The sequence below is a fragment of the Lactuca serriola genome, chromosome 5 (genome assembly GCF_051521515.1).
Source record: "Lactuca serriola cultivar US96UC23 chromosome 5, Lser_US96UC23_V15, whole genome shotgun sequence".
Taxonomy (NCBI): Eukaryota; Viridiplantae; Streptophyta; class Magnoliopsida; order Asterales; family Asteraceae; genus Lactuca; species Lactuca serriola.
The window spans coordinates 241,722,780-241,736,066 of NC_136412.1; the positions used below are offsets into that span (position 1 = coordinate 241,722,780).

Sequence of the window (13,287 nt, forward strand, 5' to 3'; positions counted from 1 at the left end):
TAAGAATACAATTTTCACAATCACTATCTTCTTAAAATCTCTCTTAGTGAAAGCATTTCCTCACAGTCATTTTCATGAAGGAGGGAATCTTATGACACTTAGATTTTTAATGGTGTATGTGTTCCTATCCATGCGAATTTGTCAAAACCAAAGTTTGCGACAAATCCAAACTCATATGGACCGAACCTTCTCAATCTTGATCTCTTGCCTTATGGTAACACGGCTGCCCACCATGTCTTCCAAGTAGTTAAGCAGCTCACCCTTTCTTATGAATGTACTTTTCATTGATCAAGGTCCTTGCCTTTTATGCATTCAAATGAGAACTCATAGAACTCACATGCATAATTAACTCGATTGGAACGACACAGAAACAAGATAGTGTCAACACGATAGGTTATAAACCTCAAGTCGTGTGCTAGTGATGTTCAACAAGGTTTATTTTGATTTGTTCTTGAAACCTTTCAAGACCATTAAGACTCCCACTGACTCCTTGACATATAAGATTCTCTTGTCAATAAACATTTCTTGACAAACAAATATTCAAGAGTTAGTGTCGCTTTTATCAAGACAAAACACTTCATAAAATTGGTCATAGTTGGTCTTTGTCTTATCCAAGACATCACAACTTTCCACATCTGATGAATGTTATCAACCTTCCTAATACTTGTCACTAAATGTCACAATCTTAACTCTAAGACTTGTTTTGGAACGAAGTATGATTGGCTTCTTGATTTAACCATTTCTTAAATTCTCGATTCCTCTTCTTAGACATACAATTGCACTAAGACTCACTTAGAGGATCAATTGAGATATGGTTCTTAATCATTAAGACCTATCATAAAACATAATAAAAGGTACTCTCACTTCTTCTTAGAATAGAGAAACTTTTATCTTTCTGCCTACTTGATTCTTTTTATTCGTTCTACTATTGATTTAAACCTTTTCAATCAATTCAGAATTACACTTAATCTTATAAGTATAATCATATTTACTAAACTTTTAGTAAATCATGACGAATATCTTTGTGGTGGACTTGATCAACACATAACTTTGTGTACTCGATCTCCTAGTCCTTCACTTGACACTTTGTCAACGAATTAGTCTAATTTCTAAATATGAAATTTCTCATTCATCATGCAACCAAGTTTCATGATTCCAAGAAACTCTCCCTATTTGGTAAACTCTCGACATTTCCACATAATTAAGAATCAAGTCCATTATTGCTAATAATAGAAACATTCAAAACATCAATTTTTCATACACACCATCGCAAGGATAAATAAATAATATAAAATCAAAATTTATTTTATTGCGGAAAAATTTGTCCTTACAATGCAATTTATTGAAAAACTATGCTAATACATATTTCTTAGCAATCTTATTCTAACTCTAAGTAGTAGCTCAGGAATCTAATCTTCAAGTAATGCGATCGAAATCCATTTCTTCACGGTTAGATTCTGCTCACTTCTTCCCTTAAGCTTCCTTTCCTTTCTTTGATCCTTGAAAACATCAATTGTAATCTTATCACATCATGTATTAAGAATCTAGAATAGGAACTTAAAAAGAGTTAGTTAATGGATTTTACCTAAAGCAGAGCCATACGATTTGACTCTCCCATCTCTTAGATCTCTTAGGTAAATAGGGCAGCTTCGTCTCCAATGCCCCTTCTCTTGGCAATAAAAGCAAATTGACTCTTTTGGAACAACACATGGAACTACTTCAGACATTGCCTTTCTCTTATGATCAAACTTTTCGATCATGGCATGCCTTTCGTGGCCATTGCCTATGTCCATAGAGGTCTGGAAGGCCGATCCACCAATCAACTTTGCTTTTCCAGTGCGCCAAATCATCGCTGATTCAGCATCAATAAGCATGTAGGTGAGATCTATAATGGTCACGTCGCGGTTCATCATATAGTACTCTCTTACGAACTCACTATACGAGTTAGGAAGTGACTGAAGAACCCAGTCAACAGCCAGCTCCTCACAGACAACGGATCCCATCATTCTTAACTTATCAATGTGTGACTTCATCTCTAGGACGTGTGCACACACCGACTTTCCTTCTTCATGTTTACTTGCCAAAAGGGCTTGAGTGAGCTTGAAATTTTCAAGCCTTCGAACTTGTGGGTTAGGGAGAATAATTGGAGGAGGTGGAGGAAGTGAAGCATGATCTCTTGTTCCTCGATCGAATCGTGGAATATCATCTTCATGTGGAAAGCTTGTTCCACGGGATTTGGGAATACCATAGTTGTCATACTTTGACATCTACAAAACGGGAGAAAACAAATTCAAGTTAGTTAATTAGAATCCTTGATGTGACACCCAAATGAAACATCGAGTCTAGGATCCAACATAATACACTACAACCTAGAAAAGGGATGCCGTAATCTAGTTGCAGAATATTTGAAGGTAAGTGAATGACGATTCACTAAATTTCCACCATGAAAAACGAAAAACCGATTAAGTTTTAAATGCTTTGAAAACTCCTAGATCCTTTGAGATTCATTGAACCTTTCAATGGCATGCTTAAATCTCGATATGCCCCTCTAGTTTGTGACTGGGATACCGAGGATCACAAAGCGGGTGTGAATAACCATGCAAACTTACATGGTACCCCCACATGTTACAGTCACCTATTCGATGTGCCGGTTAACCACACACGCTCCACCGAACTATGACAAACATTGAGTCACCCTTTTCTACCTTTGCTTAGAACCATTTAGTGTGCCGGTTAACCACACACGCTCCACTAACGTCTTCGCAAGGGTACAAAGTGTAATTTCATGGAATTACATCAATTCACTTTTGCCTAAAGTAACTAAGATTGGGAATTTGTAAAAGCATTTAGTTACTTTTGTACTTCATTATACTTATAATGGAAGGTTTCTGTCCTATCCTACCCGTTCGGCTAACGACCCTCCACTAGTCAAGAGTGTGGTGGGTAAGAGTGGATACCCATTCAATCGCCATTTTATAGGCAATTTCCTTAAACACCCCTTATAGAATAGCTTCGTGAATGAGGCCTACTAACGGTAAGACTGACTTTTACTCATACATATATATATATAATGTTAGACTTTTAATGTTATATATATAGTATAGGGTGTATTTTACACTTTTAAAATACTAGGTGGTCAATTTTAACAATTATACTTTTAATTAATTAATAAAACCAAAACTTTATGGATTTATTAAATCTCTTTTAATTATACACTTTAATTAATTAATAAAACCATAAGGGTGTGATTTGAACTTTTTCAAAACAATACTAGGGTTTAGAATTTAACATTTCTAAATTAAACTTTTAATCAAATTTTAAATTCCAAAACTTGAGGGCAAGTTTTGAAACATTTCAAAACATTAGGGTTTAACTTATTTAAATTTCAAAAACAAAACTTTTAAGTTCAAATTTAAAGTATAAAACCTAAAGGGATTAATTTGAAACTTTTCCAAACTTTGTCAAGAATATTCTAGATCACATAATTCAAATAAGACAATTAACAATTAATTGGTGGTTATCTAATTAGATCTAGTTCAAATTCTTGCAAGATAATGATCAAATAATTCAAATAATTTAACATTTATCAAATAAGGTAACAATTATCTAATTAGATGACCAAAATCTTTTATTTTGACAAGGATAATCATAAGGAATCAATAAAATTCGTATTTTATTAATTTTAAACAATTATGGCAATTATCCTAAGTCAAAATAGGTAAATATCCCGAAAATCCGCCTAATTGACGCTCGAACTCGCCGAGTTCCTCTATGGACTTGCCGAGTTGGAGCTACTCGTCGAGTACACATTGGAACTCGCCGAGTTCATCAGTCACGGAGCCAAAAATCGATTTTTTCAACAAGAATGAATATACTAGGCATCAATACAATAGAAACCAACCTGGGACTGATACCACTGGTGGGTTTTAGCCAAAAGAACATCTTATTTGCTCATGCAAACCCTAATGCTTGGATCTAGGTTTCTCTATTGTACATGCAATTCATCCAAGACTTTAAACCCTAGATATAGCATACAATTAATCAAATTAACTTATGAATGGGGTTTAGATCTTACCTTGATTGTTATGTAGCAATAACAATCTCAAATCCTCCTTGTAATGACTTTAGAAAGCTTAGAGTCACAAATGTCACTCCTCTAATGGTTCACAAACACCAAGAGCAAGAGGATGAAGAATAAGGAGAGGGGAGGCTGCCCAAAACGTGTGGAAACCCTAAAGAACAAGTTCACCACGTTTTTGAGTCTCAAGGGTTCTTTAAATAGTGAGGTTATTAGGGTTATCTAACAAGGAAAACCTAATTTGGATGCTTAGGCCCTAAGCAACCCATGGACTCCCTCCTTATAGGCCTAGGACGATTTCTAATGGGTTTTCCCATAGAATTCGTCCACCCTTCTAATATGGAGTCCATTAGCTCAATATTTAACTATCACACAATTGGCAGTTCTAGTCCCTTAAGTTTAATTAATGTCTTTTAGCCACAAAATTAATTCTTAATTAATTATTGACTAATATTAATTAAATAATATGATTTCTCCTTTAATATATTATTCTCATAATATATTAATAAATCATAATTAATCCTCTCTCTCTCTCCATTCATCTTATCAAGTTGCTTTGGTGAAGGCAACCCAAAAGGATCATGCACCATCGGGTCAAGTACATACCAAAATAGTTATGGACTTAGACACTAATCCAACAAAGGTTTCAAGGGAGGGTATTGGAGAGGTGGAGGATGAGAATGGAACGAGTACAGGGAAGTTAAGGAGCTTAAATAGGGCTCAAACCACGAAAATAGGGTTTGGGCACTGATCGCGTACACCCAACATACTCCAGGTATGCCTAGTACGTCCAACGTACTCCAGGTATTCCTAGTACGCCAAGCGTACTCCAGGTATTCCTAGTACGCCCAACATACTCCAGGTATTGCTAGTACGCCTAGCGTACTCCAGGTATGCCTAGTATGCCCAACGTACTAGACTAAGCCTTTAAACGACCTTAATTTCTTCGTTCCAACTCCGTTTTCGACGATCTTTATATCCACGGAAAGGTAATGAGAAGCTCTACAACCCTATCAAATCTCCTTTTCCTTAAAACTTTCCGAACTTAAATCCAAAATCCAAAATTCATAAAATGCCAGAACTATTACTTTACGGTTATATCCTTGGGCTCCAAAGTACCAACCGAACTCTCGGTTCACCTAATCCACATTACCCACATTCAAAAGGGGTCTAAATCTTTCTTTCCCCCAAGACACAAAGCCTTATGATAACTGAGATTCGGGTCACGACCCAAAATTATGAAACGATTTAAAACAGGGTGTTACACCTACCCCACTGTCTTCTATTGAAGTGGGGACATCACTGTTGTGCCTCATAATCAAAGCAGCAAAACGGAAAAAATAATGTAACGTCCCAAAATTCGTGACTAAAAATTTCTTTTAATAAAACATTACTTTAAGCAAAGTCACAAATTCAAAACATAAATTGAGTATTAATTTCCAAAACACATGTTCATTATCAGAGTAAAACATTCCCAAGCTGTCTAATCTATGGTGTGTGCCATGCGATCACCCCGAGCTCTTCCCCCCGCTACCGGAAGTACCTGAAACCAAAACTGAAAACCGTAAGCACGAAGCTTAGTGAGTTCCCCACCCTACCACATACCATGCATAACCACATACTGCACATACTGGGCCACGCCCGCTATCCTGGGCCTCGCCCCTTACAACGGCCCTGCCGCTCCAGGCCCCTCCTGGCTTCGAGACCCGCTCGGATACAAATCTGTTTCACTTAGGCCTCTCCTGTCACAGGGCCTCGCCTGCTAACATATAATAGCACATAAACATATCACAACACATAAGCTAAACACATACTAACGGATCCTGTCCAAAGGCCTCACTTATCCTGGGCCTCGCCCTTGTCCTGCTACTGATGAGTCATGGAACCCCGTCCATGCTCCTACTGATAGTGAGATACGGGCCCAACCCACACTCACTCTTTCCCTAACTTGGGCCTCGCCCCTGATCTGCTGCTAATGAGATGTGGAACACCATCCACACTCTGCTATTGGTGAGATACGGGACCTCGCCCACACTCACCTCCCTACCAGGCACATACATGTATCACACAGACAACAAGTATAAACTATCACATAAACCATTCCTTGGGCACCCGCCCGCTATCATTGGACCTCGTCCTAAATATCATACTAGCATACTGTGCCTAGGGATAACCCCCGAGTCTTCTACTCATAACTACATGGGTCGGCATTGTGGCCATAGACCCATTCACATAAAAGGGAAACTCACCTGCACTGGCTGAACTCACTGACGATCCCACTAGCTGCTGACCGACAACTCTCTGAACTCCTGCTCCACTAGCTCCCCGAGCTACCACTATCAATGCAACACTTAGTCTAACTGACCCCTGAAAGACAACCAAGTCAACTCTGGTTAAAGTCAAAGTCCTGGTCAAAGTCAACCCCCCAGGTCAACCCTACTCGCCGAGTCTGCCTACCGACTCGTCGAGTTCATAGGCTCATAGTCCTTCCATTCGCGACTCGACTCGCTGAGTCAGTCCATGACTCGGCGAGTCTACCGATTTCCGAGTCCTGACCTGTCCAAGTCACCGAGTCTCCACTCGACTCACTGATTCGAGTCTCAACTCGAAGGGTTTGGGGTTTCGCGACTTGACTCGCCGAGTCCAAGAACAGACTCGCTGAGTCCAAGACAACCTTCATCAGTCTTCAAGTTGTTCTTCCAACTCGCCGAGTTCCTGCCCAACTTCATCCGACTCGACGAGCTGTTCATCCCACTCGTCGAGTTCCTCCTAATCTTCATGCTACTCGCCGAGTCCACTTCAAAGGACTCGCCGAGTCCACTCAGATCTACATACATGTAGAGGACTTTTGAGTCATGCATGGACTCCAAACTGTAGATCTACCCTTCCCAAGCCTATTCCTCACGTTAAGTTGCAAACTTTACGTGTAGAGATGGAGATCTAGGCTAAATACACCATAAACTAGGGTTTAAGGCAAAGAGGTTCCATAATCAACTCAATGGCTGATACTTTATGCTTCACAAGGCCAAAATATGCTTAGATCCGTAGTAGCAACTTCAGATCTAGCTTCTAACTCAAATGGATAACTAACCATGGCTAAAAAGCCCCAAATCTCACAACCATAATAGATCTAAAGGAAGGAAACGACTTAATACCTTCAATAACTCAGAAAGGTTCCCCAAACTTCAGATCTAAGGTCAATCCTTGAAGCTTCAATGATTCCCCTCTTTCTTCTTCCATCAAATCACCCAACAATGGCTTGGAAGCTTGAATGCACAACAATGGAGACTTAGGGTTCGTATTCTGTATGAGGGAGGCTCTAAGGAACCCTAATGGAGAGAATAAGGAGTTTAAATAGCGCCCAAAGTCCCGGATTTAGGGTTTTCCTCACACAGACCAGACTCGCCGAGTCTGTCACTTACTCCTCGACCCGGATCCCGCTCGGACTCGCCGAGTTCCTCCTTGGACTCGACGAGTCTACCCTTTTAACTTAGGGTTTCCTTTCCTTTCTTGGCCTTCCTGACTTTGGGTGTTACAAATAAAGCTCCAAACACCAATTGCACGACACCACGCCACCACTCTTCCATTGATCACTTTCCATCCTCCACTATTTAGCGGCAGTGACCATGACTTTGACCTTCCCATCAAGTAAGTTTTGATTTTTGAGATTCCCAACACTCCCATACACGTAAAGGTTTTAAATTTTCGTTGTTTAGCAATTGCAATTTTCTCCAAGCTTTCATATATATATATATATATATATATATATATATATATATATATATATATATATATATATATATCCTTAATAAATGAATGTTTTTTTGCCACATGTCCTCTTCTCCTTCATTTGGACACATGTCATTTTCTAGATTTTTTGAATTTTCTATTTTCCACTTGTCATTTTATTATAATTTTCATTTTATTAAATTAAAATGTCACATTTAATATGTAAGGTAATATATATGTAAGGTATTTATTAGAAATAATTTATATATGTAATGTATTCAATGTATTAAAGTCTCATTAATTTAATAATTTAAATTTTTTCTTATTTTTCTTATAAATTCAAACTTCTCAAATTGTTAAAATTTCATATTTATTTTTTTTTTAAATAAACCCATGTAATACATGGGTCTATATGGGAAAAGAGAATAGACATTACAGCCCCACCTAAGCTTAGGTACTAAACCTCTTGAAAATACATTGTTTTACTATATAAAGATTACGGTTAATGGATTCATGATTAATACTTCAAGATGTAAATTCAAGATCGACACAATAGGGTTTAGGGTCTAGAGTTTAGGGTTTAGGGTTAATGTTTAGGGTTTAGGGTTAGGGTTTAGGGTTTAGTGTTTAGATTTAGGGTTTAGGGTTTAGCTTTAGTGTTTAGCTTTAGTGTTTAGGGTTTAAATTTAGGGTTTAAGTTTAGGTTTAGGGTTTAGTAATGTTCACTTGGATGAAGTAATAAACGATAATTGAGGAAAGAAAACGGAGATGGTAAAACGATAATGAAAGAAAGAAATGTTATGGAGAATGATATATTTGCCAATTGAAACCAAACCGGGTATATTTAGCATGTTAAAACGACATATTTTAGAGGTTTAGTACCTAAGCTTAGGTGAGGCTGTAATGTATATTCTCTATCCCCTATATATATATATATATATATATATATATATATATATATATATATATATATATATATATATATATATATATATATAGTCATTGTTCGTGTTTCAGGTGTTTTACAATGTTTATGGTCGGATTCGAGGAAAAGTTTAATCCAAATGCCTCGATAATATACTTGTCAGCTTATTAGGGCTAGTATGCAAACAATTTTCAAAATATCATCATTTTACGAGTAACTCTTAAAATTAAGATCCATTTACAAGTTATTTGAAAAATTACAATTTATTTTAAAAAATAAATAGGTGAAATTGCATAAACCCTAAAGCTAATTCGAAGTAGAGATGGCAACGGGGGCAGGGAACATAGGGGACCCCAATCCCCATCCCCATCCCCGAATCCTCATTCCAATCCCAATCCACATCCCCATCCCCATCCCCGAATCCTCATTCCAATCCCAATCCCCATCCCCGAATCCTCATTCCAATCCCAATCCCCATCCCCATCCCCATCGGGGAATATAAATAAACCCCCATCCCCACCCCCAACGGGGACCGGGGATCCCCAACGGGGAAACGGAGATTTTTTTTCTCATTTAACATGTAAACTTTTACGTAAGAAAAAACTCTATATTTCAATTTTACCAGCATAAGTTTAATGATTTTATAAAATATATAAGTACCCATAAATTACAGAAAAAATATAAATAAATTTTCTACCAAATTTAAATATATACATCAAAAATCAAGTAAAAAAAATCATCAGATTGATATTTAAGATAAAATAGATCAACCAAAGAGAAAAAAATATATATACACGAGTTTAAATTAGATAAAAGAAAAAACAAAAAGTATAATTTCAACCAAGTAATTATTAATGAGTTAGGTTACTTGGATCAAATTTTATGTATTATAAACTATACTATAAATATATGTTCTGTATTATTTTTATATATTAATATATGTTGGGGGCGGGTCCAAGATCGGGGATTAAGGATATCTCCATCTCCATTCCCATTTTTTTTATTCGGGTATTCCCATCCCGTCCCCATCCCGGTCAACATGAGGATTCCCGGTCAAAACGGGTCACATGGGGCTATGTGGATTTTTGCCATCCCTAATTCGAAGAAGAAAGTAAAAGGTTCTCAGACTACTTTTCTCGACGCCTCCGTCCACAAGACCACAACCACCAGCGAACGTCGGCACCAGTGAGGCCGTCATCATAATTCTCCGTTTTTCACCACCAGGCATCACTGCCTAGCAGCCCCTCCCTTCCATCGCACAGCCCCTGTGGCCTGAATTCGTTTGACTCAAAACTGCTTCCTCTTCCAGCTCGGTGAGTACTTTCTCCTAGTTTCCTCCCCCTCTCCACCCCCCCCAAAAAAAAAAAAAATCTAATTGGATGGATCTGATCTGTAATTGTAGGTGTAATGTGTTCATTTAATTAATTTAATGTGTTAATTTTGTTGATTTTAGATACAGAGCTCCAGAATCATCTACAAGTGGGATTAACGTGAAAAATGGCTACAAAAGGTGGAAGGAAGAATCTGAAGAGGGCTGTTAATGATGAGACATTAACTCTACAACCAGGCCAAAGCATTATGCAAGTTGTTTCTCATCGAGGCTCCAATCTAATTGAGGTTATTCACCACATCCTTATCACTTGTTCTTGGTTAGATTAGATACATGACTTGATTGATTTAAGTACAGATAATTGATGCCAAAGGAGACAAAGCTTTGGCGATTTTCCCAGCTAAATTTCAGAAAAGCATGTGGATAAAACGAGGTGTGAGTTCATGTACTTTCAGTTGCATTGTACTTTGAAAAATCTACCAAATCATAGCAGTGAAAATTGCTTTGTGTATGGATGACATTGGGTAGATATTTCAAAGCATATAATGCTGTAATAAGTGGAAAGTGAAAGGAAGACGCAATAATGAACAAATCTATGAAAGTAGATTGCTATTTCTTGCATTGAACTCATAAAAATGGTGAATTAGATGATGAATAAATGTTGCAGGTAGTTTTGTGGTGGTTGATGATAGCGGGAGAGAAGAGGCTGTTGAGTCTGGAAGGAAAGTGGCTTGTGTTGTTATTCAAGTTCTTTTCCATGAACAAGTTAGAGCATTACAAAAGTCTCCAGAATGGTTAGTTTGTTTATTAATGATCTCAAATTCTTTAATAAAAAAAAATACTTATTTGCAATTTGTTTTATTAATGCAGGCCAGAAATCTTTAAATCAGCCATAGTGGAGAAAAACCCTTCAACCACACAGGAAAATGAGGAGGTAGAGTCTAGTGAAGATGATGGGCTACCCCCATTGGAAGCCAATACAAACAGAAGACCTGTAGAACTTGGGTCAGATACAGAGTCAGATTCTGAAAGAGAAGATTCTTAAGTATGTAATTATGCTACTATCATGATTGTTGTTTTCTTCTTTATTGATTATTACAATTATTTATTTATTTCACTACTAAAATAGATTGATTTTGAGGAAAACTTCTCTTTGCATACTGTTTTCGTCATTTTGCAGCACAGGGTAAGGTTATGGGAGAGCCACCAAAGTCGAACATTGCATTTTTAGAGTTTTAACATTACAAATTCTTCTATACAAATGTGGTCCATTGGTATAAAAAGAAATTAAAAAAATAATGCTTGATAAGCTCCAATTCATTTGACCGATTGTTGTCTTCGCTTAAGGTGTCATTGGATTGATACACACCATTGCTGAATCATGCACATACCCATAACCTTCACTTGTTTATGTCATCCAGACCTTCTCCTCAATATGAGTAGCTGCTACAAGATTATCCAACAGCAGCATACAACCACCATTCAAACAAATGAAAAAGTTACAGTGACACTAGGTTTTACTATGATGATGATAGATCATAGCTTTGATGGTGTCGCAGCCTCTAGTATGCTCATAATTATGATTTTTTGTTCTTCAACATAATTAACTTTTATGGAACCCCTGGTACACCTAGGCCAAAACAAGAACTAACAAGCTGGAAAAAATGAAATTGAAAGACAAGAAGGAATGAAAATTGATATTCAAACAAATCCATGCTTTCGACAGGGAACTTTCCAAAATGTTCCTCCTAGATTGGTGGACGTGATACCATATTTTACCACATTTTTGGTCAGAGCCACATTATTTTCCTCCACCCTCCCAACCCATCACCACACAAAACTGATGGGAAATGATCACACTTCATCACATTTTTTTACTAAATAAAAATGTAATTTAATAAAATGAATCATATAAAATTAATAAAATGAAACTATTTCATTAATTAAAAAAATACATACTAACAAAAAGACAAATAAAAAAAAAACATAATCGAAACATGGTAAAATAGTACATCATGCCAAATCATCGTCGGTCGTAACATCCTCGTAATTCTCGTCCGAATCATCTACAAACATGTCAGATTTGTCATCTGCATCGTCGAACAAATCGTCGTAAAAATCTTCGAGAACTGGATTTATTTGAGCATTGTTCCACCTTCACTGTGAAGGTTGTGTTGTCCAACTTGGACGTATATTTCACATCTGTTCGCAATGTATACCGACGTACCAATACCCACTCATTCGAATGTTGATAAATCATCATTTTCATTGTAGTGACAAATTGTGTTTTGCTCGTCTTCTATAATCATATTGTGGAATACGATGCATGTGTACATCATGCTACTTATTCTTCTTCTCTCGAATGACCGTGTTGGTACCTAGAGTATATGCCAACGTCTTTTTAGAACACCAAAGGTTCACTCGATATCCTTCCTAGCTGATTCTCGGGCCGACTTAAACTTTAATCGCTTTTCGTTGTTTGGATATGATTTCACAAATGCAATTAACTCTGGATATATCCCATCAGTAAGATAATACCACGCTTGTATGATGTCCCATTTACTTGAAACAACACATCATGCGATTTCCCAAGGATGATGTCGTTGAATATCGACGATTGTGTATAAAATATTGATGTCGTTGTTGGCGCCCGATGAACCAAAAAATGCATGCCATATCCTAAGATCATATGATGCCATTGCTTCTAAAATTATTGTCGGCTGCTTCTAATCACCTCGTATAAATTGACCGTGCCACGCATTATGACACATTGACCATCCCCAATGCATAGAATCAATACTACCAAACATTTCAGGGAAACCATGTTTGTTTTTATGTGCTGTATACAATTGGTGGATGTACCTAATTGTAGGCTTGCATAAATAACGACCACGATAGAGGATAATCACATATTTAACAAACTTGTATACATATTCTCACGTCGTTCGCTCTGACACCCTCAAATACTCATCTCATGCCGAATGATGGTTGACGAATTACAACTCTACACTTTCTAATTGTAGATAAAGCTTTTCAGCCTCTTGCATCAACTCTTTGCTGAAAATATGGAAATCGACTTTTTATATTATCAACAATGCATAGAAATATTTTTTCTTTATCCAGAATCGACGCCTGAATTTATAAACGTATACTGCATCATTGTTAAAGTAGTCATTCACAAGTTGGTTATGCCCGACGTCACGATTTCTCCGTAAAGGAGGATTT

General features: G+C 37.2%; 1 protein-coding gene across 2 annotated transcripts; it reads left to right on the plus strand.

Moving 5' to 3' along the window:
- Positions 1–9,810: 9,810 nt before the first annotated feature.
- On the plus strand, positions 9,811–11,378 carry LOC145053848 (uncharacterized). 2 transcript variants are annotated; one of them, XM_079001960.1, is made up of 6 exons: positions 9,811–10,045; positions 10,186–10,349; positions 10,420–10,495; positions 10,730–10,856; positions 10,933–11,107; positions 11,243–11,378. In XM_079001960.1, the coding sequence occupies exons 2-5, from the start codon at positions 10,230–10,232 to the stop codon at positions 11,105–11,107; spliced, it is 498 nt and encodes a 165-aa protein (XP_078858086.1). In that variant the 5' UTR covers positions 9,811–10,045; positions 10,186–10,229; the 3' UTR covers positions 11,243–11,378. The 2 variants fall into 2 exon arrangements, with proteins under 2 accessions (XP_078858086.1, XP_078858085.1); XM_079001959.1 differs by lacking the exon at positions 11,243–11,378 and having other exon boundaries at positions 10,933–11,208.
- The last annotated feature ends 1,909 nt before the right edge of the window (positions 11,379–13,287 follow it).

Bases quoted from the DNA above. Each gene is read 5' to 3' on its own strand.
- LOC145053848 (XM_079001960.1), top strand. From the start codon at position 10,230: ATGGCTACAAAAGGTGGAAGGAAGAATCTGAAGAGGGCTGTTAATGAT. The intron at 10,350-10,419 runs GTTATTCACCAC...ATTTAAGTACAG, and splicing joins GAGGCTCCAATCTAATTGAG to ATAATTGATGCCAAAGGAGA. The intron at 10,857-10,932 runs GTTAGTTTGTTT...TTATTAATGCAG, and splicing joins TTACAAAAGTCTCCAGAATG to GCCAGAAATCTTTAAATCAG.